The sequence below is a fragment of the Equus przewalskii genome, chromosome 28, assembly GCF_037783145.1.
Source record: "Equus przewalskii isolate Varuska chromosome 28, EquPr2, whole genome shotgun sequence".
Lineage (NCBI taxonomy): Eukaryota > Metazoa > Chordata > Mammalia > Perissodactyla > Equidae > Equus > Equus przewalskii.
Window position 1 is genome coordinate 4,691,194 of NC_091858.1, and position 26,065 is coordinate 4,717,258.

The following is a 26,065-nucleotide window of genomic DNA, read 5'->3' on the forward strand; positions in this document are numbered from 1 at the left end:
TTAGCCTTCCGGCGGAGCACAGAGCTCAGACCCGGTCGAGTTCTCTGTAACCCAGCATGGAAAGAAGAGCTAGACACAGACCCTGCAGGAGGCGGTGCATGGTGAGGGGAGGTCCGTCAGGCAGTGCTATTATGGATTCTGCCCTAAGGGAGTCAGGGTGTGAAAACAGAGCTCTGGTGTTCTCCAGTCGGTGGAGAAAACTGTGTAAAACCAGGAAGTGGAAATTGAGCGTGAGCTGGGCAAAGGCCTAGCGATTTAGGTCCTTAGAAGTGTGAACTGCAGCCTTAAAATGAAGGCTGCCTCTCCTCTGCCCTGGGCATGGCTTCAGGCCTACAGGCCTGGAAAGCAGGACTTTCTGAAGGAGGAGAGTAAAGCACCTAACTCTTGCTGAGGTTGAGCTCCAAATCTGCGGTAAGCTCCATCTTGGGGAACAAAAGCAGAGGGAAGGAGTGCAGTCAAGCCCTATGTATCTTGCAGAAGAAAGTTGTGTGATTCCTTAAACCTTGCAGTTTCTAATATTTATTATTTTTATAATTTCATTTTTCTGGTTACTATGGCTGTACAACAAACCGCTGCAAACTCACTGGCTTAAAACAACCATTGTATTACACTCATGGAGTCTGCAGGGCAGGAATTTGACAGGACACAGCGGGGATGGCTTGTCCCTGCTTCACAGTGTTTGGATCCTCAGCTGGGAAGACTTGAAGAGTGTGGATGATCTGAAGATAGGGGCCTAGAATCAACTGCGGGCTCATTGCTCCCATGCCAGGTGTCAACCGGAGCACCTATATACATGCCCTGTCTGTGTGGTTGGCATCCTCATTCACAGCCCAGTGGCCTCAGGGGAGGTGGACTTTTTACATGGTAGCTCAGTAGACAAGGTGGCAGCTGCCTCACCTTTTCTAGCCCTGCCTCAGAAGTCATGCGGTGTCACTTCTGCTGCCTTCTACTGATCACAAGATGTAACAAGCCCGCCTGTGTCACAAGCAGGGACACAGACTCCACCCCTTGGTGACAGGAGTGTCAAGGTCACATTGAAAAGGAGCATATGGAATGGAAGATGCTGTTGTGGCCATCTTTGGAAAATGCAGTCTGATACACTCCTCTATTTCACTGTAGTGACTGGTAGCAAAACCTTCAAAATAAATTATGTCTCTGTGGGAAAATCTGCTTTTGGGGGAAACAAGGGAAGTAGCCCTGGCACCTCCCCGGGTCGTCAGACGTCCTGCAGAGGATGATCAAGAGAGCATCAGGTTTGGTTCGGGCTGAAGAAGTGACTCTGAAAATAAGCACTAGGAAAGCCTGTGACAGTCAGACACGGGTGTGCCATCTTACTGCACATGTGCTGTGACAGGAGGGCCTCTCACCTTCTAAACGTCTCACTCCTGCTCATTCATGTGATCTGAAGACACCTTGAAATGTACCTCTAAGGATCTTGATATCCTAGTAACAAACTCAGGGCATCCTGGCACAGCTAAAACCCATCTCACTGAGTTTGGAGAGTTTGCTGGGCAGAGGACCTACTGATGTGATCAGGATGGCTTTAAAATTAAAACTCGGGAAATGGAGGAAATGTGAATCTGAAATGTAAAACATGGAAGTTGAACGGAAATAATACCTAACCCTGTGACTTCAGATGGACTTCTCCTAGTGCAAAGAGTCTGGGATGACAAATCAGTTTGCTCTTTTAACAAAAAGTAATAAAGCTGGGCACCATCAGTCTCCTTCTCCCTTCCTCCTCTCCTGTTTCCTGTAAACACTCTCTTTTCCCGGAATCCCTTTTTTTCAGTGAAGCAGGATTCAGAGAAATTTGGATGCTCCTCCCTTGACGAAGAGATCACACCCCTCTGCTACACCCTCCTTAAACACATGCCAGGCACGTTTTTCAGGTTCTTGTGATAGAGGAAGTTGAAGAGCTGCCCAGACATTGGAAAAGGAATATAGTCACCGGAACAAGATGTAGCCAATGGCAGGAAGGGTGGGCCACTTAACTGGCCACACCCATGACAACTCATCTCTGCAGTAGCCACGGAGAAGGAGCACCTAAAACGAAGGTCAGTCGTCTCTGCCCACCCAAGAAAAAGAATGATAGGGGCATTAGAAAGTGTTAGGACAAACTCTCTCGTCACATTCTGTTCTGCAGTAGACTAACACTGCTGGGTGGAGCACACAATCAGTCGTTGTGCACCCCATTCCCTCCTCCCAAGCTTCACACGAGACCTCAACACGCAAAGAAATATACGGCCACCGAAGAGAGGAAACTACCCTAATCACAAGAGAATTAAAGAAGGACAAAACCAGAATACCCCTGAAGACTGAGATCACTGCCCAATTGTATGAACAGCAACAGGTTACCTTAAAACAAAGCTGACACACCAGCGCCATCTCGTGGCTGTTGCCCAACCTCCAGGCCCTTTTCCCACAGCAGAGTGCTCAGCCTTCAGGACCCCATACCGTGCATTTGTCCCAAGGTTCTGGTGATGTCCTGAATGCAGAGTCTCAGTCGCTGCAAGGCTTGGAGCAGGAAGTCCTGGCTGCGCTGCAAGATGGCATTCACTGCCTGAACAAGTGCCTGGGGAGGAGATTCATTCACTTACAGTGAATTGAGGTGGAGTGAGCTGCAGAGCTCTGGGAATCCTGGAGAAGAGTCCCCTCTGACTGCTGGACTGTTTGGCAGGGCTCCCCTGGGTGTGCTCCTAAACTAGACTTGCTGTGAGTTCTGCTTGAAAGGAAAATCTCTCTGGGCTCCTCCCAGGTAGACCCCTGGTTAGGTTTTTCTGGATCTTTCCACTGACTGCTACTTCTTATAACTCTCAGGGGCCTAATTCTATCATTTTGCTCCTTTCTTCTTCTGAATTCATCACACATTACGATCATTCCTACTTCTGCATCATGAAGTAGGATACCTTCACTCCTGAGCTCTGTCTTACATAAAATCAGACAGACTCTGTAGAGGCCCCAGCTCCAGGGCCCCTCCATGACGATTTCTTCCTTGTCTAGCACTTTCTACGTTATCAGAGTGTATTTGGAAGACCAATATTTTATTCTGTATCTTTCGATGGACTAAACACACAGATGAGAGGTAAACAACTCCAGAGTTTCACTTCTGAGAGTGAAAGAGGAAGCTATAACAGTTATGGTGCAGCTGCTCATTCTACCGAGGTCACAGTAAGCACTCGAAATACGCTTACCAGGGAAGGTGGTGAGAGAGGACACAAACCTAACTTAAATATCCTTAGGCATGGCACGAATTCAACAATTCCAAGTTTCCTAGGAGTTGAGAAAATGGAGCTATCTCTGTGGGCTAGAACTTAGATCTCTGTCGGTCAGACATAAACCAAGTAGAAAAAGGCCTGTGTTCATCTCTATTGATTAATTCACAGCAGGGAAAGGGCCTGGGGGGTGCCCAGGCAGACTGATTTCTCTCCTAGAAACAAGATAGAGTTGTGAGTGAGAAGATACCTTAATCCCAGGGACTGCTGCTTTCTCCACCAACACAGTCACCAGTATAAAGCCACGCAGGCTTTCTCCCCCAGGAAGGGAGACGACAGTGTCCAAGTTCCTTGGAAAGGAGATGACCACATAGTTAGAGAGGTCTGGCCCCACAGATGCCCTCAGAGTTAGACAACTGTAAGTGCAAGGTGGAATCAGTGAACAACTTTCCCCTCTCCAGAGGACAGCCCATGGATGAGCATTACCTTCAGCAACGCTCAAGAAGTTAAGGGAACAGATCTAGTCAAGCCCAAGTTCACCTATCTGAGCACTCTCAAAGTCTAGCATGGCCCTCAGGGTCCTAGACAATCCACCCACTGGAACAGCTGAAGCGTGAGTGCGCAGGTACTGCCAATTCTGCATGGGGCCAATCTATGGCTCATCATACCACTCCGATCAGGAGCACGGGGTCTTAGAGCTACAGTGACCACCGGCAACAGCTAATTCCATGCTCCTTTTTTACAGACAGGAAACTATGACCGAAAGAGCAAAATAGCTTCCCCAAGATCATACAGCTGGTTAGTCACAGGACCAGGTCAGGCATAGTTTCTTAACTCAGGCTGGTGCTCTTTCTAATCAGTATTTTTTCCCCCAAAAGCTGTATAATAGAGTGAGAGCTGGAAGATTGTTACAAAGAAATCATTTTTAAATTACCTGTTATCATATGGATTCAAATATCCAGATATAGATCTATTTTACAAAACCTAAAAACTGCACTCCATAAATCACTTCTGCCTCTAACATATTAAACATGAGAAAAGATGAAAAACAAACACAAAAGAAAAATGAGTCAGGAACTCCACCGTTGCAGAGTTACATTAGAGCAGGAAATGGTGTCTTCACGCTTGCTTGCCTCCATCTCCTGAGCTGCAGCCTTCACACTGAACCCCTCATTGAGCTGAGGTTTGGTGACGGGAGGGGCAACATCAATTTAGAGCCTAACTTTCCTCTCCAGGGAAAGAGGAGCCTAAGGATGTCTGGACCAGATCTGTCCCACGAGCTCCCGCTCATGTAACAATAAGACATTTCAAAGGAATTCTTGTGTGACTGTGGCAAGTACTGCCCGCAATTGGGCTTTCCATAGAGGTTATGACACGAGAGATCTTTCTCAGATCTTCAAAGAATCATAGAGAATTAGAGAATTGAAGTTTTTTTCTTGCATTGAACTTTACTTGTTTTATTATGTACAGTTTGGAAAATATAGTAAAGAAAATAATCCTATAATCCCTACAAGGCAGAGGCAACCATTGGTAACTTTTGGACTATGAATTTTTGGGACATTTCTTTCTAGTCTTATTTTTTCAGTCATTTTTACATGGTTTATATTACTATGCATACAATTGGGTATGCTTTCTTTTTCATTTTATTGTAAGCTTTTAAAGTTAGCATGGATTCTAAAGTGAGTGAAAGATTTCAGAGAACTCACCTGATATCCATGGGTCTAGTCAAATTTCAGTTATTGACAACCACAAAAGGAAAAAGAAAAGAACAAATCAGTTTGTAAACCAGATAGGCCTTCTAGGGTCGCATGTACACAGGTACACACACTCATGTGCACATGCACATGCACATGCATACACACCCATGCACACTTTGGAGGTCATAGCTTGTGACTAGACTATGGGCCACAGAGTGACAATGAGTGAGCCAAAACTCAACTCACATAGCAGCCTCTGAACATTTAGTTACAACCATCATGATAAATTATCTTACTCTTTCTGTATTTTTGTAATTACCCCAAACTCACACTTCTGTAATGACTATTCTACTTCTACTCATCTTTTAGCACCTACCGTGGAGAAAGTTTCACCCTCTCATCAAGCTTTTTCCTGATTTTTAAAGCCTGTATTAACGCAATTTCTTCAAAATTCTAAAGGCCTTACTGTTTGCGTCCCTCTTTGACAACTCTCACATACCGCTTTGTCTTGTTCTTTAACTACTTTGAATGAACTTTGCTTCCATTTCTTTCATTCCTTCACAGCACATAGCTCTGTACTTGGCATAGCAAAAGACTCCAAAAAAATAATTGTCAAGAAGAATACCTACCACACCCCAGGACTGTGTCTGCATCTCTGGGATTGAACCAGCCCTCCACCCGCCCCCCCCCCCAATAAGAAACCAGTCTTTTGTTGTTGTATTTTTGACTTTACCATCCCAGGCCAGCCTTCCGCCTCCCTGCCTCTCTCTTTGTCTTTGAATCAAAAATTCAGTTTATTCCATATTTAATGTCATGACTGGAATCATTTCTGCACATATATTTATTATTTCTATCTGTACACATTCTGAACCAGATTCAGCAGCCTTCCATGGGAATGTTGGCCACCAATTTTGTTATTAAAGCAGAACTGGTCAAAGATCATAATTAATAATTAAAGAAAACGTAAGCTCCCTGGGCTCAGAAGTCCTTAGAGAGAAGAGATGGCCCTGTCTCACTTCCTCCAAGGGGCACATAAATTAGTCCTAAAAGCTTTGTTTTTTATTAAGCGTTTAATCCTTAAAGCAGATTCTCATCATCTCCTCTGGCAACCCTGTGCTCACTCACAACCCTTATGCTGAGGAAGTTCTTCCTCACGTTTAACTTAAATGTCCCTTTAAGCCATTTTACTAAGTCACCAAAGTACTATCTCTTGCATTGACAGCCTGAGACAAATCTGGCTGTGATAATGAAGTTCAAAGGGAAATTTAACACTTCACCTCTTCCACCTCATTCCACTTACTGGAATGTCTTGATTCTTAAAAACTCATGCTATTTCTTCTTGAGACAAACGCCGAAATTCCCAGCCCAACTGTCAAAGGAATGGAGCCAGCCAGGTGGAACACACAGCATCATTAATAAGATTCTCAAGCCAATACACCTAGAGCACCTATTCTCAACTCAACCATAGCCATTCATTTATGATCACTATTTAATGATCGCTTACTGAAGTCCCCGGTCCTAACTTGACTTAAATAGAGGGCACGTTAGGGAACAGCAAACAACTTGGTGAGAAAGAATGAGTGAAGTGTGATTATGCAGGAGCTTGAAGGTCAGGGCGAGAAATCCAGATTTGATGTGGAAGCCAACAGGAAAACCAGCCTGCACCAATGTATTCAGAATGGGCTGAGAGGAAACACCTGGGAGCTATGATCCATGAACTTGTGTTCAAGGTCAGCCCTTGGGAACCATAAAGCAGACAATAAACACGAACATCCCTAATCACAAAATAGCTGGAAACACTTGGGCCTTTCCTGTAGGAGAGTAAAAGTGACAAGCCTGCCCCTTACTGAGTTTCAGTCTGATCAAATGTGAAGCATTCTCTCCCTTTCTTACCCTTCAGGATTCCTCATAGTCCAGTTTGTCAGCACCAGGTCTGAGTGGGCCAGGATAGGAGGGACCCCCAAGTTCTTGGAGACTTCGACAAAGGGAAGGGCAAGATTTCTTGGCAGAACCTTTCAGACATAAATCCAGACAATCAGCATGTTCTAGAAAGAATGCAGCAGAGAAGGTAATCATGGCTATCCTTTATTCCAGCAGTCCTGTGGTAGAGAAAGGACCTGGGGAGAAAACTGGAATTATGCAAGTGATCTGTATACACAGACCTCACTCTCATTAACAACCTAGTGGATATATTGTTTATGAGTACAATCTGAAATATATGTGAAAATTAAAAAAATGGAACACACACATACACATATAGTATAAAATAATCCCTGAAAATTGTGCAAAGAAGGGCATTACCAAATGTTTAAGCATGAATTGGGGGCTGAATTGATGAGCAGTGAGAAAAATCCCTCTCTCTCTTTATCTATCTATTTATCTATAGATAGATATATATACATAGATATGTAGATATGTGTGTGTGTTTGTGTGTATAAAACTGAGAGCACATACATATGTATAAGTATGTGTGTGTCTAAGTGTCAGGCAGGGAGAGGAATGGGGAGGACAGTGTGTGGCAGCCGACTGTCCGTCACTTCATAAGTCAAACCCAATAACAACGCCAAGTAAGTCAGCTCAAGACCATCCGCACTCAACCTCTATGTTACCTGAGGAACACTCTAAAGAACCTCTTCTGCCCTCAAATCCAGAAAAGCCACTCGGATTCTTGGTGGTGGGGGAGGGGGGGAGTCTCTATCTGGCGACCAGGCTAAATGAGTCTAGACCCAGAAGAACATTCTTCTGTTCCCTGTCTCACTTCCATTTTTATTTCGCTTTAAGACATACTAAAGAAGCCCTGCTTCTGCCTTTGTTTCCCCTCAGGTTTTTAGAGAGGCTGGGGACAGAACTGTTTCTTAGGTAGAAAACACTACCAAGCTTTAAAGAGTCTTGAAGTTCAAACATAAGGTTAGCTTCCCCTGGGAGGTGGGGTGTGAGGAGGACAGTGGAGACGGGAGGAGTCTTCCTAGCTGAAAAGGCAGAGAGGATACAAAGACAGTAAGAGATGATCCAAGCCTGGGGCCTGGAAGTACACGGACACAACTCCAAGCTGGAGACTTCCTCTGTCACCCTTCTCCACCCCTTCCCCCAGTCAGGATTACGGTTTGGAGAGCAGAAGGGGGAGAGAAACCCAGTGGATGTTCTGTCGTGTGCCTAAATTTCAAACCTGTCTACATCAGACTCACGATTTTTTGAAGTTAGATGTACTGACATTTACAAGGTCTGAAGCAGCTCTATCCTCTCCTTTTCTTTCCTTTTTCACTTTCCTTTCCTCACAGGGAGTCTCCTGTGTTGACTTCAGAGATTAGAGGTAGGATCAACCAGGCAAATAAAATGGGCGTGGGCTGCTCACCTAACCACGGAGTCCCAGAACAGGGTGACCCCTGACTTCTGGGAAAGGTGCATTTATAAAAAATGAAAGGGAGTAATAAATTATACTGTGGGCGGTAGCACTCGGAGATTTCATGTCTCGAGGTTCAGGTCGAAAGTATGAAAAGTTATGCAAAGATTCAGAAGAACTTTAAATGAATTGTAAAGATCATTAATGGGTGGAAAGGAAGCAGAATTAAACAGCGTAGATTCGGGTTGTAAATTTCAGCGCGTCTCTCCGGGGAAGGAAGGTTACATTAGTGAAATCAGTTCTGCATCTGGCCATGGATTTTCCACTAGCTTGCTATCTGTCCTCGGACAAGGAACTTAACTTCTGGAGTCCTCAGCTGTCTGTAAAATGGGCACAGTGTACATAGCTCTACTTAGCTTATGAGACTGTGAAAATCCACCGGGATAACATGTGTACAAGAGCATAAACTGCTGTTAAAGGAAAGCTATTGTTTTCTATGAGCTCTCACAACTTGCCTTCAAATGCAACTCTTCAAGCATTCTTGGAAGAGGGTGCCGGAAAAAACAGCTGATGAAAAGGAGAAATTCATTGAAAGCTAATGAAAGGGAGAGATGGCTACCAGTTCTGAAGAAAATTAAATTCCTAGCCAGGGGGAAAAAACGTCTTTCATTTAAATGGGCCTTTCAACCTTCCTTCAACTCATGCCCAAAGAACAACACAAGAAAGGACCCATTTTCCAGGCAAACAGGACAGTGCCCAGCAGGTGCATTCCAGGCGCAGCAGGCCTGCCAGACGACTTGACGGGCAGTCGTCTTGTCATTACCTCTTCAGGCTCTCTCTCGCCTTCCTGCCAGACATAGCCGGTGGAGATGAAGCTCAGGACCAAGTGGGCCAGGCGCCGTTGCCGGTAACTCTTGAGGAACTGGCAGTTCAGGAGGGGCATCTGTTCAAGAGAGTTTCCAGAGATTCTCAGTTGCAGGGGTGGGAACGGACATAAGGGTCTGTGACTTGAATGGCTTTTTGGGCAAAAGGAACAAGTTACATTTCAGTGCACACCTATTTTTGCCCTGATCCTAGGACACTGCGGTATAGGAGGGACTTCCGATGACATTGTTCATGAAGTACCTAACCACCCCACCCAGGCCCCCAAATGTCCCCATGGTTGTGCTGGACATTAGTCACCATCACTACAGTGACAGCTTGATTAGAGTGCTCTAGAATAATTAACTTCCAAGACTGAGATCATTTATTTCGTATGAGGCTCCCAGGACAAACTGTCTTATCAAGGTGCCTCTTCCTTAGTATCACCTGGCCCTGCTCACAGCCTGGTGCTGTGGGCGTTACTCTAACTTCTAAGTAAATCCAGGCCCAGTGGAGTCAGGAAGTCCACCTAATCCCTAGCAGGAGGTAGGCGAGCAGGGCCGAGTGGTTGTTCAGCCCGTGTTTGAACACTGCCAGTGACCTAGGTCCTCTCACCTCTCCACGCCCGTTTCCTCCTTATCAAAATGTGTCATCACGAGGCTTAAAGGTGGTTTCTCATTGAAAGTAACACCCTGTACAGAAGTCAGTTATGATTGACAGTCTGGCCCAAACAAATATTACCAGTTTCTCAGATTTCCCTGGGCCAGCCCTGCCTGGCTTGGTTGACACCAACAGCCTCTCAGCTCCAGCTTCCAGGCACACCCCCTCCTCGGCATTCCTCCTGCCCCCATCTCTTCCTCCGCTCTAGACACAGTTTGATCTAGATCTTTCTAGGTACTCTTCTCCGGGGTCTGAAGCATCAGAAAGGGCGACGTTGGATGTCTCGTGCACCCCTTTAAGCTCCAGGCCCCGCCGAGTGGGCAGGGGCTGACCGCCCCTCCTACCCAGGCTCAGGGGACAACTCGCGCTAGAGCCTCCTCGGCGGAATCCTTCCTCCGCTGTCCGCTAGGGGGCAGCATTTCCGTATCTGTGTGCACTGCGCCCGACTGCCGGTTTTTTCTTCCAAGAAATTGCCTCGGAGACAGAAACGCCCATGTGCCCTGGACTCAGGTGTGTGTGTGTGTGTGGAGGGGGTGGGGTAGAGGGGAGCGGTTCTGAGAGGTTCTTTGTCTTTGTTAACGGGAACCAGCCTGAGAATAATAACAGCAGTTGTTTATTAAGTACTTACTATAAGGCTCTTACTAAAGAGTGTGCAAGGTGTGATGCTAAAAACATCCCGCGCAGGATGGTACTCCGCCTTCCCGGAAACCCACAAGACAAAACTGAAAGTCAGAAAAGGTAAAATGTTTGCCCCGCGTCGTAGTCCTGGGAGAGCCAGGATGCAATTTCCGTTCTGCCGACCACAGCCCTGCTCTAAGTCAGCGCTGCCCGATGGAAATGAGAGCCACATGTGTAATTTTAAATTTTGTAGCAGCCAGCCACATTTTAAAAATAGTAAAAAGAAAGGCGAAATTAGTTTTAGTAATATATTTTATCTAGATCAATATATCCAAAATATTATCAACACATAGTCAATGTTAAAAATGAGATATTTTACGATCTCTTTCTATGGTAAGTCTTCAGAATCCAGTAAAGGAATAAGGTCCAAGTTGAGAATGTTTCTCTGGGTAAGAGGTTTTTCTGGAAACTTCTTGCACATTCCAGAGTCCCTGGGCTCTCTCCTCCGAGTAAACATACAAATAATTTTTTTAAAAAAATGGATTCAAAAAACAAAAAGCCTTTATAATGGATTTGTTTTTTCTACAAACAAGATGAAATGGTTAGGGAGAGATTTCATATTTGTACAGCAGTTTAGCTTGGTTTCACCTTAACATCAAACACTTTTCTTTTGCACTTCTCAGTGAGCTGGCATATTTCCTGATTTTCTTAATATTGGTTATAATCGCCCTTTGTGCAGCTATGAAGGAGGGCTGGATTAAGAATTCATTAGTAGTAAGACAAGAGCGAGATTGCGTATTTCCACAGTTTGGTCTCAGTAACTCCACCTTAGCCAGCATTTGCTTAGCTGAATGGCTGCTTATGAGTCACATATTACTTTGCTGGTGCCAAGATTACAGTGTTTAAAAAGTATTTTTATTCTGATCCTCCCCCTCTTCTCTTCTAGAGAAGAATGATGTGTTTTTTTTAAGGTATACAAAAATAATAGAGTGTCACTGTAAAAAATGCCAAATACACATATATACGTAAAGTAGAAAATGGTTTTTACTAGCTTCAATATCACTCCTTAGATATAATTGCCATTAAAAGTTCAGTGTCTCTACTTCTGTCTATCTAAATATCTATAAATTTTAAACAATTGTGTTCATTTAAACTATATTGAATATTAAATTTATATATTAAATATATATCTACATGCATTACATGTATATTATACATATATTTGCATATGTAATTATATACATTTTATATCATATCATTATATAAATTATGTGTTTATATACATCAAATATATAATTTTATACTGTTTATACCTTTCTTATTTCAGTAAACAATATAGCAAAGGTGTATGTATATACAGAGAGAAAAAACGAGAGATGTACATATACATTGTCATTTAGTGGCTGCATAGTTTTCCATTTATTTAACAGATTATTTATTAATGGCTGTTTAGGGGATTATATTTTTTGTTATATTTTTTTCTTTTTTGTTTATTTTGCTGTTATGATTGCTGCAATAAACACCTTCGCTTATTCATCTTTGAGCTTTTGATTGAGTATTTCTGCAAGATAAATTCGTAAAAATTAAATCGCTGGATCAAAGTATATGTATTTTAAAAATTTTAATGGATGTTGCCAAATTGCTGGTCAGAAAGATTGTACCAATTTGCTGTCCTGCTTTCAACATTGTTCCTCCACATCTTGACTAACACTATTTTGATGGGTTTTTAATTTGTTACCACACTGATAGCCAAAACCAGGCATTTCATTTTAATTTGCATTTTTTGTTTATTCTAGAGATTGAGCATTTTTGCATGTTTATGATCAATTCAAATCTCTCTCTCTAACTTAACTATTCATTTCTTTTACCTATCTTTTCCCATTGATCATCTCATTGATTTGGGGAAACACATTTTGTATTACAGTCGTGATCTTTGTCTGATATAAATGTCCTAAATTATTTTCCTAGTTTATCACTTATCTTTTAATAATTTTTGAACATTATCTAAATAGTATTTATATTATGATTAGACACATTGCAGAGATGTACTATCGGAAAATTGTTAGGAATACTTGTTCACAAATGAATAAAAATATTGAACGCATTTTATTCCTAAGCTAATTTGTTCTGCATTTTGTAAATGACTTTGGGGACGTGAACACATTACTTGTCCATTATGACAGAAGTATTAACAACTTATAAATTTGTGTAAACAGAATTGGACCAAAAGCAGAAAAACTAATCTCTGAGTTTCTAACCCTAACAGGCGGTTGCACTACCGATTTGCACATTTCCCTTCCTTGATGATACTGAACTAACATTTCGACAGTTTCTGACCTCTGATACGTTCGCAGAGATGAGTGTGTGGTTTTCTCCCCTAGGGCTAAAACATTGGTTGGGGAGCTTCTCAGAAGCAGTGTGACATTTCTTTAGAATCTGCAGCATGATCCAGGGCAAGGTTTGCACTCTGTTTTTCCACTGAACATTTTGAAGTGAATTTCATCATTTTTTGGTTATTAAAAATACTTAATTATATAATGTGCATCTAAATTAAATACATGAAATATCTATTTACAGCTTGAATAATACACATAAATAAATGCTTGTTTACCCATCATTCAACTGAAGAAGCAGAGCTCTACCAAAACCTGTGCAGCCCTCCTGTGCCCCTCGTTGGTTGTGTAGCCTGCCTGCTCCTCAGGAGCATCTATTTGCTGAATTTTGTGTTGGTTATTTTCTTGCTGTTTATATATCATTCAAAATTCACATACATATGACCATTAATATATTTGTTTGAATGATTTCGAGATTCACCCACATAACTGCCTACAGCTCAGCTCATTCATTTCTACAGTTACTTCACCTGTTTTTCCTATGATAAATAATATTTTTACACCTCTTGGCACACACGTGCCCAAGAAAGTACTTATATACACAAGGTTGGAATCCTTAGAGAAGAAGGATGTATATCTTCAATGCTTCCAGATAATGACAAAGTTTGTGAAAGAGATTGTACCCACCCACAGTGCATGACATCCAGACGCCTTATCTTCCTGCCCAATACCTGGTAACATCAGACTTTTAAATATTTTTCAGTTTTGTCATTGTAAAATGCTATCCCATTATAGCTTTAATTTTCATTTTCCTGTTTATTAACAAGGTTGGCATCTTTTATATGTCACTTGGTCATTTGTGTTTCCTATTCTGTAAAATATCTGTTCATGTCTGTCACATACTTTTTTACTTGGTTGTTTATCTTTCTTATTGATTTCCAGGACTTCACATATTCAGGACACAAATCTTTTTCTCAGTTATATATGTAACAATATCTTCTCTCAGTCTGTAACTTGGCTTTTCATTTTCTTTATGGTCTACTTTGGTAAACGGAGGTCCTATTTTAATAAAACCAAGTTTATCATAAAAATATCCCAATTTCATGTCATTAGGAAATTCTTCCTTAGTTCAAGTACATATTCTCTTAAATTCTCTTCAAAAAGATTTAAATTTTTATCTTTTACTTTCAACTTCTTAATCTATCTGGAATGAATTTGTTTTTGTTCATGATAAAAGAAGCAAATCTAGTGTATTACTTGTTGTGTGCCTGCTATATGTGTGGCTCACCAGTCATCCCCGCACCATTGTGTTCCCCTCTGATCTCTCATTTCATCTCTGCTATATATTAAGATCCCATATATACGTGGGTCCGTATGTAGGTTCTCTAGTAAGGTTTTTGGTTCTACTTGTTTATTGCTGCCTCAGTATCACCTGGTCTCAATTTCTGTAGTTGTCATGATAACTGATGAGGCAAATCTTGCTAGTTTGCTGTTTTGCTGTTAAGTATATATATACACACATATTTTTGTTGATGTTCATTTACTTTGTAACACAGCTAAACAAACTAAACGTGAGTTTATTTTTACAACTTCCATACAACTGTGTCTTGTTAAAAAGAAATATGGAATTTTAGATCCATAATGTTAACGCACTTTAGCCCCAAGAATGTGTTCCTACACACATACACACACACACATTATTTTATATGAGATAAGATAAAATATTCCGCGGCCACATTAGAAATGATTATTTGGAATTGACCATACATTTCACTAATTTCATTGGTTAGCAATGTTTCTTAAATACTCATATTCCTCTTTCCTGAGTCCTTTATTCTGATTTATATTCCCAATGCCAGAATAATTCCTGAGCAATTGAGACAAAGTATGTGGGTGATATACTTTCTTATTTCTTGATTTGACTGATAATTTATTTTCTTTTGTCTTCATAGATGAATAATAAAATCTGAGTTCTAAATACTTTTTTCTTAAAATGTTAGACATATTCATACATTATCTTTAAAAAAACATATCAGTATGTACAGTATGCACTCTGGATTGTAATCCAATGCTGCTTTATTTATTTGTGCAAATTGTTCCGATGTGTCTGCTGGGAGCTCTTTCAGGTTGGCTTCTGTGTCCCATTGGAGACGTCCTCATTCTTTCTTCTTTTTTTTTTTTTAGTACTCTTTTACTTTCTGGCAGTACAAGATGTTTAGGGTCATCTTGTATTTTCCCTATCCTAGGTTTGGAATCAACTATTTCTCCAAGGATCCCTAGTTCTTTTTATTGAAGAAGGTATTTATCTGGGCACTGGATTTGCTCATTGCTACTGGGGTCCCATTGCTTCTAGATCCTCGAGGTGGACAGAGCTAGGAAATGTTTGTATGTGTACAAATATTGTAGAAATATACATACAGATAATATTTATTTATCTACATGTATTTGTCTATTTATCCATGTATATATCCATATATATATATATATATAATGCTAAATATGAAGTTTTAGTTTATATTGACATCTCCGACTCTAATCCAGTGCCACAGGTTGATGCTAGCCTTCCCTCCTTGCTAATTTGTAACTTTTATCTCTGACAGTGAAATATCATCCACCATCTATTTAATTATCTCTTCAACCTAGTATACATATAAAGCAGTTTAAGAATTGTTAACCTGCACCCCATGAAAAACAAATTTACCAATGCAGTACAGTGATTATGTACAGTTCCTTTTTAATTCAGCCTTATAGATTCCAGTCAGAACATAATTTTCCATAGTAACTTAGATCAGTTCCTTTTTTCCCCCACCCTCTTCCATGAAGTTCTGTCGTACATCTGTAATACAATTAGATTCGTTTGTCGTAGTCTACATTCCATCCCAGCATCCAGGAATAACCAACATTCTGGTTAATTTTTAAAAGTTTGTATATAGTTCACTCTGTGTGATTTACAATTCTATGGGTTTTACAAGTGCATAGAATCGTGTATCCACCCCCTGAATACCATGCAAAACAGTTATGTCATCCTAAAAATCCACCTTTAGTCATTGACTACCCATTCCTCCTCAATCCTTGGTAACCATTGATCTGTTTTCTGTCCTTATAGTTTTGCCTTTTCCAGAAAGTCATGTGAATGAAATCATACAATAAGTAAACCTTTGGATCTGACATGTTTGATTTAGCAAAATGTATTTAAGGTTCATCATGTTGAATAAATCAATAGCTCATTCATTTTTGTCACTGAATAGCATCCCGTTGTATGGCTGTAACTCAATGTCTTAGTCAGTTCACATTGCTATAACAAAGTACCATAGACTAGGCAGCTTATAAACAATGGAAATTTAATTCTTACAGTTTTGGATGCTGGAAGTCCAAGATCAGGGTGCCAGCATTATTGGCCTCTGGTGAGAGCCTCTTCCGGGTTGTAGACTGCTGCTTCTTGTTGTAGCATCACGTGATAGCAAAAGAGGGCCAGAGAGCACTGCAGGGTCACTCTCATAAAGGCACTAATGGCATTTATGAAGGTTCCATCCTCATCACCTAATTATCTCTGTGTTGGTCAACTTTATGTGTCAACCTGACTAGGCTAAGGGATGCCCAGAGAGCTGGTAAAACACTGTTTCTGGATGTGTCTGTGAGGGTGTTTCTGGAAAAGATCAGCATTTGGATCCATAGACTGAGTAAAGAATGGTGATTGCCCTCACCAATTAGGATCAGCATTATCCAGCTCATTTAGGGAATAAATAGAACAAAAAAGTGAGGAAGGGTGGATTTGCTCTCTGCTTGAGCTGGGACAGCCATCTTCTCCGGCCTCAGACATTAGCACCCTTGGTTCCTGGACCTTTGGACTCTGACCGGGACTTACGCTATTGGCTCCCCTAGTTCTCAGCTTTCCTGGGTCTCTAACTTGCAGATCCTGGGACTTCTCAGCCTCCATAATCATGTGAACCAATCTGACATAATAATCTCTTTCCAAATATCTCTATATATCCTATTGTTTCCGTTTCTCAGGGAAACCCTGACTAACATACCTTTCAAAGGCCACACCTCCTAATACATCATCTTGGGGGTTAGGATTTCAATATGTGAATTTGAGGGTGACACAAAAATTCAGTCCATTGTACTCAGTTTAACCATTCCCCTGTTGAGAAACATCTTGGTCATTTCTAGTTTGGGTGACTATGAATAAAGCCTACTGTAAACATTTGCACATTGGCTTTTCCGTGAACATAAATTTCAGTTTACTTGGGTAAATTCTTAGCAATGCAATTGCTGATTCATATTGTATGTATTTAACTTTATAAGAATCTGCCAGACTATCTTCCTAAGTAGCTGTGCCATTTTGCATTCCCACCAGCAATGTGAATGAGACTTTCTTTTGGTACTTATCCTCACCAGTATTTGATATTGTCAGATCTTTTTCAAAATGTTGGCTATTGAAGTGGGTGTTAAATTATCTTTTAATACTTATTATTATAAATAAATAGTCCTTATTCTGTAAGTAACCTAATTTCATTTTTATTGTTTCCTGTTAAAACTTGCAAAATTTTCTTCTTCTTCTAGAAAATTTGAAATTTCGCCAGCATATCTACGTGTGTCCCTCTACCCCCCATTGTCTTTCTGATAGAAATACTCAAATCTTTTATTAGATCTGAAAAATTTTATTCCTATATGCTTGAAACTTAGATTTTCCTCCACCTACACTACTCTGCTTGTGGAATCTCTATTTTGTGGAATTTGGATCATCTATTTCTCTTTTTACTATAACTGAATTTTTCTGATGGCTGGCATTTCTTTAATTTTTGCTTTATGCTTTATGAAAACTTTTTAAGGGAATCTTTAAATCACCGTTTTTTTTAATAATCAATGTTTCCCTGATTTATTGGGATTTATATTGAGTTTTTTTGTTCGCTTATTTGTTTTCTGATAGTTCCTTTTACATAGCAACTTTGCTTATGTTTATGAAGTAAACATACTGGAGACATTAATTAGAATTTTAAAAGTATTGATCTCATTTTTTGTTTTTTGTTGAAGGCCAGTGGCTCTGAATATCCTGTCCCTTCCTCCTGCTTTTTGACTTGCTCATTTTTCTCGTATTGTTTGGTAATTTGGGGTTATCTATTGATGTTCAGGAATGGAGGTCATTTTTATCAGAATTAATCGCTAATATAGCTTCCGTCATCATATTTCCAGAATGCTGATTGTTTCCTCTTGTATAGCTTCCTGTGAGAAAGTCAGTTGTCTGCAGTGTTTTCTGGCAGAGGGATGGAGAAGGAGGAATCTTCCTGGAAGAAGATGGGTGAATCTAAACCAATGAATAAGTTTTTTACTAAGAAAAAGATACGTGAGTTGGGACTTTCTAAGAACAAGGTGGCTGGCCTGGAAGTACCGTAAGATCAAAACTTAATTAACTTATTGTGTTGTCTGTGCCAAGTAAAGGACTCAAGAGGACAAATGTTTTAGTCTGTAGCTCCATGTGTGGTCCTGGAAGCTGACAGATTTGCTTCTCATGACTGATTTTCAGTCACTTCAGTCTCAGCCTGTGGCGGTGAAGTCTTAAACGTGGTTTTATCTAGTTCGATGTTTTATGAGTGATTAGAAGTAGAGAGACTGGCCAAGAGTGTTGTGTTAGTTTTCTAGGGCTGCCTCAGCAAATGAACACAAACTGGGGGGCTTCAAACAACAGAAGCGTATCCTCTCACTCTTCTGGAGGATGGAAGTCTGAAATTAAGGTGTTTGTAAGGTTGGTTCCTTCTGGACGCCCTGAGGGGGAATCTGTCCACGTGTCTCTCCTAGTTTCTGGCGATTGCCAGCAGCTATTGGCGTTCTTTGGCTTGTAGATGCATCACTCCAGTCTCTGCCTTTATCTTCACATGACATTCTTCTCTGTGTCTCTGTGTCCGAGTTTCCTTCCTCTTATGAGGACACCAGTCTTATTGGATTTAGAGTGCCCCCTAAAACAGCATGACCTTGTTAACCTTGATTACATCTGTACAGACAGTATGTCCAAATAAAACATTCATGGGTTCCGAGGAGACAAGATTTCTGGAGAGATACTCTTCAACCCAGTAAAAGTGTCAGGGGATTCATTTCACTGCAGTGCTAAGCTCTTTCTCCAACTTGCAGGTTTTCAGTGGCCAGAGGTTAGCTGGCTGCTCCTGGCCTTTTCTCATCGACATTTAACATATAAGGAGCACCAATTCAACGAGTCCTTCGCTCCACTTATGGCAGTTTAATCAAATAAAGCCTGAGGAAAGTCTGATACAGAGGACTGCATAGTTTAAAAATTGAACTTTAACCTGCCCTCCTGCAGACTGTCCCAGACGTCCCCTTGCCTCTATGCCTTGCTACTCCGAGATGGGAGATGGAGGCTCTGGGGGGTCTTCTTTTTGTTTTGGTTGAACGCTTGGCATGGATACTATAGACTCATTCGTGGATCTGATATAATTTGCTTAATGTGGTATGAAAATAGTTAAAGTTATTATTCCATCATTGTTACTTTCTTTGTTTTCCTGCACTTGCAGATATTTTCTTATTTTTTTCTTCTTTTTGTATTTCTTTGGTCATGTTAATGAGACTTTCTGCAGCATGAAAATAAATTCTTAAGTTTAGTTTGCCATTTTCATAGACCTTGAAGACAATTTCTTGCATTTCTTACAGGGTTTCTAATCTTGAGCCTGCACTTAGCAGGCATTCAATAAGTATTTTGAAATGAATTTGTAATTATAGACATTAAGTATGTGCAAGTCAGTGAAGGAGAATGTTGGAGCGTGGAAAACCTTTCCTGTATCTCTGAAGTCACATGGCACTTCAAATTGGTAAGATTGAGACAGATAGAGAAGAGACTAGAGGGAATTATAAATATAAGTTGAACACTATTTAGTGGCAGGAAATATGGAAGGATTATTTCAAAAGTCATTTAGTTTTCACAACAATTCTATGAGAGCAGAATTTCTCCCATTTTATAAATAAGGAAGCAGAATAACTAACTTGTTAAGTAACTTGTTCAAGGTTACATAGCTGCTAAGTGATAAAACCAAGATTCAGACTCAGGTCTTACTAAATCAAAATCTTTCTTCCTGTTACACCTTCCTGTTACTCCCATGGGATAATGTCAGTTCTCCCAGGATCAATAAGTTTCACTGTTTCTTACATACTCTTAGGAAACATTGCTCATCTTATCCCATATGTGGTATTTAAAACTTATCAATTATTTCTGAAGAACCTGCCAACCCTGACTTTATAACTCAGAAACTCTTGACTCAACTGTTCTTTGAGACCCCCATCGTAAATCAAGGTAGACTCACTCAGAGGCAGAGGAGCCCTGACCATGTGACGTGAAGTGAGGACACTGAGAATTTCCATCTTTGTCCTTCCCCAGCTAAATCTTACCCATGAGCTTACCTACAATTCCCAAACAGATTGTCTTCCTATTTTAAGCAAATACTTGTTGAGTGGTTAACACATTCCAGGGATTGTTTTGCACAAGCTCTGGGAAATTTTAGGCAAACATATCTGTCATATCAGGAATGAGTCCAAGTCGTTTTGCTTTTTAGGAGGGCTGAGACGGCTTTGTTGGTAAGTTCAGTGGCAAAGATTGGTGTCCCAGGTCAATCAACACACTTCAACAATGCTGAGAAAGAAAAGTAGTGGGAGGGTGAAAATAGAATGGTGAGAAAGACTTAAAGAGAAAAGTAAAAAAGGTGTACCTTGTTCACTTGAGCTCGAAGCTGGTGACTTTCAATCAAGTGAGAAAGTTTGTTGGCTATTTCCATCCAAGGCCTATAATGATCTGGAAGTTCTTTCTGCATTTAAAATAGAAACGTCTCAGTATTTTAGACCTCTCTGAGAAGCAGCTTTGGAGAGTAGCTGCTTTCAGATTTCAGTCCTAAAGCAGAATTCAGGTCAATCTAGTTCAACAAACATTGAGAATTCACTATATGCTAAGCACTTTGGATACACAGATGTCTAAAGTACAGTCCTTATGCTTAAGAAGCACATGGTCTAGTAAGGGAGAAAATAAAATATAGTCAGATATATCCCAATGCAGTGTAATATGTTCAATTACTGATGCGTAGTTAAGCTTAAGAACTTGCAAAAGAGGAAGAAGTGCTGAATTCTGTCCATTGTTGTGGGGAATTAAAGGGAAGTATTTCTATAAATATAACAGTTGAGTCAAGTTTTAGAGTCTGAAAGTGGCTTTTTCTATGTGGGAATTTGAAGCAGGGAAGGCAATAAAGCAGAGGGACTAGTGGGTAAAGAGAGAGAACTGTGTGCCTCGGGACCATAAATGATTCAGTGGTACTAGAACATAAAGCTCGAGAGAAAGGATGATGGAAAATGAGGCTGAAAATCATATTGAATGTGCTTTTTACAAACTACATAGGAGTTTTCTTTTTATGTAAGTTGGCAACGTAGTTCAATTTGAATTTTAGGAAGATAATTTTGCTTATAGGATTTTAAGGTATAAAGTCAGATTGGGAAGCCTTTGGAATACTGTTGAAAGAGTAAACTTAGGCAATGACAGTGAATTTGGAAGGAAGAAAGCATGCATTCAAGAAATATTTGGAAAGTAAAATTGAAATGATGTGATGATTAAATTGGGCGGGAGGGGCTAAAAGCAAGGTGGTTTCTAGCCCAACAGCACCATTTGTGCGCACGCTCTGGGCCCATGGTTTAGCAAGTAGAACATAGGCTGGATTTCAGCCACCCCAACTCTATTCCAGAAAATGGTAAAATACATCTATTGTTGTAAATAAACTTTCGTTGGAACACAGCCAGGCTCGGTTGTTTATGTTTAGCTTGTGGCTGCTTTCACATTACAGCAGCAGAGTAGGGCAGTTGCAACAGAAACCATACATTATGCAAAGCTTAAAGTATTTGCTATCTGGCCCTTTACAGAAGAAATTTGCCAACTCCTGATCTATGCCTGTGGTCTGGTCCTCCTTTTGTAGAGTACAGACTGCACACTGAACGTTATGTCTCTGGGCTCAGAAGAAGAGGAGGTGAGGATGATTTCTGTGTTTATGAATTAGGTAACTGAATAAATTGGTGGGATTGCAAATTGAAAGAGAAATGCAGGTCAAGTTAAAGAGAAGGCATAAAGATACTGAATTTCTTTTTAGATAGACAACCCAAAATATCTGTAGAATATCAAAATATGGCTGTATACTGGGCAATTGGATATACAGTTTGAAGTTCAGGAAAGAACTAATATAAATACGGAATTGAGAGACGTAACTGCAGTAAAAACTCCCCTTTGTGGTTAAAACCACAAGAGTATATAAGATCATTGTGGAGAAGTTGAAAAGTGAAAGGAGAAGAAGACCTAGATTAGCCCACTGGGGGATATTTACAAGGCAGGCATAGGAATCGAATCTAGCTACACAGATCACAAAGAACTTTTTATAGGTTCAATGAGCCAGAAGGGAAGCACCCAACGACTCTAGGAAATTTCAGAGAAGTAGGATTCATCAGGTTGAATGCATCATTAGGAACTTAAAGTAAGATTGTCCCCTTTGAAAAAAGAAAAAAAACCCCAGAAACTGTGAAATCACTAATACATAATTAATATTTCTCTATATATGGCCTAGAAATGTAGGTCAGAGTGATGGAAGCAGAGGTCAAATTTTAGTGTGTTGAGGAAGTAAGAAACTAGAGATCAAAAATATAAATTACTTTTGTGGGTGAGCCATAAGGCGTTAGCAAAGAGGCACCTCCGTTTAGGAATGAGAAACTTGAGTGGTTTAGTCTGCTATTGCAAGAGGGAGGGAGTGAAGATAAAGGAGAAAGCGGAGTGATTAAAGGCCAGATGTCATGGAGGAAAGCAAGGAGGAGAATAAGGGGCCTCTGGCTTTGAAGCAATGGAAGGAGAAAGTCTGGCGTTCGAGGGAATCCACTTTTCATAAACTCAATTTCTCAGCATATGGAAGTGAAGACTTGAACGGAGGGTTGGGTATTAAATTAATTATATAGGGAAAAGGAACAGGAAATTAAACAGAAAAATACAAATATAAACAATAAGATATATTATAATATATATTATGTTATGTATAATATATTATAATAATATAGAAGACCCAGGGAAGTTTGAAGAGGTATCTCTCTGTAAGTTACCCATGAATCACTTGTTGGAGGCCCTCTGTCTCTCAAACTCTGAGATAAAACTGAGTTCAAGTTCTTAAGTAATTCATAACCTGGGTGAATCCGACATTTAATCCACAATCTCTGAAAATCATAGGCTTTATTTAATCCTCTCCTTTCTATTTCTGACCCTGATTCAGTTCAGAACAAATGGGCCCCCTTTAGTAGCTTTCACAACAAATCAATTACACCAAAAAAGTTTATATGCATGGAGGTATAATTATCCCCAGCAGCGCTCAGCAGTGGGTGCAGAATTGGAGAAAGTGGATAATTAAATTGACCCAGGTTTGGGGATTTACTGAGCGGTGGCAGAGTTGAGAATGCTAGTGAGAATGATGGCAAAGAGATTTATGGTAAACTGACTCTGAACTGGCAACGTTTTTGTCCTCTCCTCTATATGATGCATATGTCTTATGAACAAAAATTGAATGCAGTTAGAGAAAATGGAATATAATCTTCATAAAAGAAAATCAAAGTTGCAGAGTCATGGTATTCAGAAATTCCTTTTAAAGTGGACTGTAAGCAAAGAAGTTGAACCAAATCATCACCTCTATTTTTCCTTCCTTGATGCCTAGAAAAGGGATCCTAGTCTGAGAATTAAATTAAAGCATCCTGGATTTCTGCTTCCTGGCTTGCATGGAAATACTTAAATACTACATTTTGTCTCAATCTAGCCTGAACTCTAATATGTACTTTCTCTTTCTCCTTAGTTTTCTAGAGGAATCTTGCCCTTCCTTCTCTTTTTCATCCTCTCCCCTCTTTAAAAAGTTCTAATGTTTGGACTTCTGTATCATCTCACAAATACAAGAAAGCCATGAGCATTGAGATCCTCTGGGCTCTCAAAGTGTGGTCCCCAGTCCAGCAGCATCAGCATCATTGGGAACTTGTTAGAAATGCAAATTCTTGGTTGGCCATTGAATGAAGCTTGCGTCGTTGACGGCTCAAAAAAAAAAAAAAGGAAGAAAGAAATGCAAATTCTTTCCGGCCCAAAGCCAGACCCACTGAACCAGAAACTCTGTTGTAGGGCCCAGCAGAATGTTTTAGCAAGTCCTGTAGGTGAATTTGGTGTACCTGAAAGTTTGAAAACCACTGATGTGGGGACCTTGAAAGTGATCAAAAAGAGGAGAAAGGACTTTAGAGATATGTCACAATCCATTAAAAATGTACTCTTCCTTTGGCTTTTCCTCTAGACACTGGAGAAAGTATTGAATGATGTTAATTATTTTTTGATTCCCAGACTTTTTTTTTTTTAAGTTACAGTGTGGGAGACAGAATTAGCTGATGAGTTTTTCACTAAATAGAACCCCTTTTGGTGTCGGCTTGTACATATCTATCATATCTGTTTTAAAACCTGTAAAGTATTCCAATATTCTACTAATGAATATTACTAATTGCTTATAATTTCCACTATTATCAACAAATCTGAAACAGTCATCCTTATACATGGAATTTTAGATTACAGTCATTATTAAGACATATCTTTAGGGGCCAGCCCCATGGCTGAATGGTTGAATTTGCGCAGGGTTTGCTGATTCGGATCCTGGGTGTGGACCTAGCACTGCTCGTCAAGCCATGCTGAGGTGGCATCCCACATAGCAGAGCCAGAAGGACCTACAACTAGAATATACAACTATGTACTGGGGGGCTTTGGGGAGAAGAGAAAAATAAAGAGGAAGATTGGCAACAGATTGGCTCATGGCCAACCAAAAAGAAAAGACATCTTTAAAAGAGGGCTTATTTGATTAAAAGTTCTGCACATGGAAGTGTTGAAAACTGCTTATTGATTTTCTTGCAGAAAAATTACATGAATTCATAATCACTTTTATAATGTGTGATATAAAATGGGAATACCTGTTCATCTCTGATTCTAGCAACACTGAACGTACCAAACATTTTTGTTTTGTTACGTCTTCAAGATAGGACATGTATTATTTGCATTAAAATTTTATAATTATTTTACTATTTCATAATAATTTATTAAAATAACCCTCCAAGAAATATACGTTTCTCAGAAATGATTATTAAAAATAATGCAATCAATGTTTATGGCAAGACAGTCAAAAAGCACTAAATTTATAAGGTGGAAAGTAAAAGTATCCTAATTCCTACCCTCCCAACTAGCAGTGATGACCCTTGAAAGTTTCTTGTGTGGTTTTCCAGAAATTTTACATGCCATCGTTCTAGTGTTTCAATTTACATTTCTCTGATTATCAGTGAGTTTGAATATCTTTTCATATGCTTTGATCATTTACATTTTGTGTGCGTGTGTGAAACAGCTGTTCATAACAGGGTAGTCAAATGAACCAATATTTCCATTTATGCCATTGTGTTTTAAATTATGTATAAAAAGTTCTTCCCATCCCAACATCATTTCTTTCAGAGATTTTCTAGTTTAATTGTTGATACTTACATCTTTAATCCATCTACATTTCTGTTGTACATGTTATGAGTTAGGACTTATCATCTCATTATTTCCATTTTGAAATAGAGGAAGCTAAACCCGGAGAGTTTGGGGGATTTTCCCGAGGTTTCACAGCTGGTCAGTGGCCAGGTCAAACCTTTGTTGACTCACAGTGTAGTGTAGTTTCCAGTGCCTCTTCAGAGTAAACGCATGGAGAATGGTGGGGATTCAAGGAGGGAGGATGGAGGGTTGGTGCAAGGGGTTAGGAAATTGAAAGAAACTACGTGTTTCCCTTCCCCTCATTCCAATAATCAGAGACCCAGAAGTGGGATGGGCAGAAATAATAAAATATTTAGCTTTCCTTTCTTTGTATAAACCTATTTTCTATTTTGTGTTATTCTTTTTCTGGACTTCTATATCAGTCAAAGTATAATTTTCAAAAAGTTAAAAAAAATGACATACAAATATAGAATGTGTGTCCAAAATATGTTTAGTTCATTATTGAAGAAATCAGCAGGATTTCCTCAGTAAAGTTGGTTCAAAAGAACTTGATAAACTGAATGTTTACAGAGCTTTGAATAAAGAATGTTGAAATCAAACCACTAGGTTAAAGATATAATCAGTTCATAATCCGGGGGGCAGTACAGTCACAAGTTTTAGGTTTTATTTCTACTCAACAGAAATCATTTGAAGTTCTTGCGTAAAAAAATCTACAAGTTAATGTGTAACTTCAAAATTGGGCCCTAATCAATAGTAAGTAGCATGTCAAACAGAGGGACATCCCTTAGGTGATTAAATGA

The 26,065-nt window shown here is 40.0% G+C and overlaps 1 protein-coding gene across 1 annotated transcript in view; it reads right to left on the reverse strand.

Moving 5' to 3' along the window:
* Positions 1-26,065, reverse strand: part of IDO2 (indoleamine 2,3-dioxygenase 2) — a 52,059-nt gene that overhangs the window by 20,022 nt on the left and 5,972 nt on the right. The window contains exons 2-7 of the mRNA XM_008525289.2: positions 20,431-20,526; positions 9,073-9,192; positions 6,803-6,921; positions 4,919-4,933; positions 3,463-3,562; positions 2,455-2,572 (exon numbers count right to left, since the gene is read on the reverse strand). Coding sequence (XP_008523511.2) covers positions 2,455-2,572; positions 3,463-3,562; positions 4,919-4,933; positions 6,803-6,921; positions 9,073-9,192; positions 20,431-20,526 — 568 coding nt within the window. The remainder of the gene's footprint in view (positions 1-2,454; positions 2,573-3,462; positions 3,563-4,918; positions 4,934-6,802; positions 6,922-9,072; positions 9,193-20,430; positions 20,527-26,065) is intronic.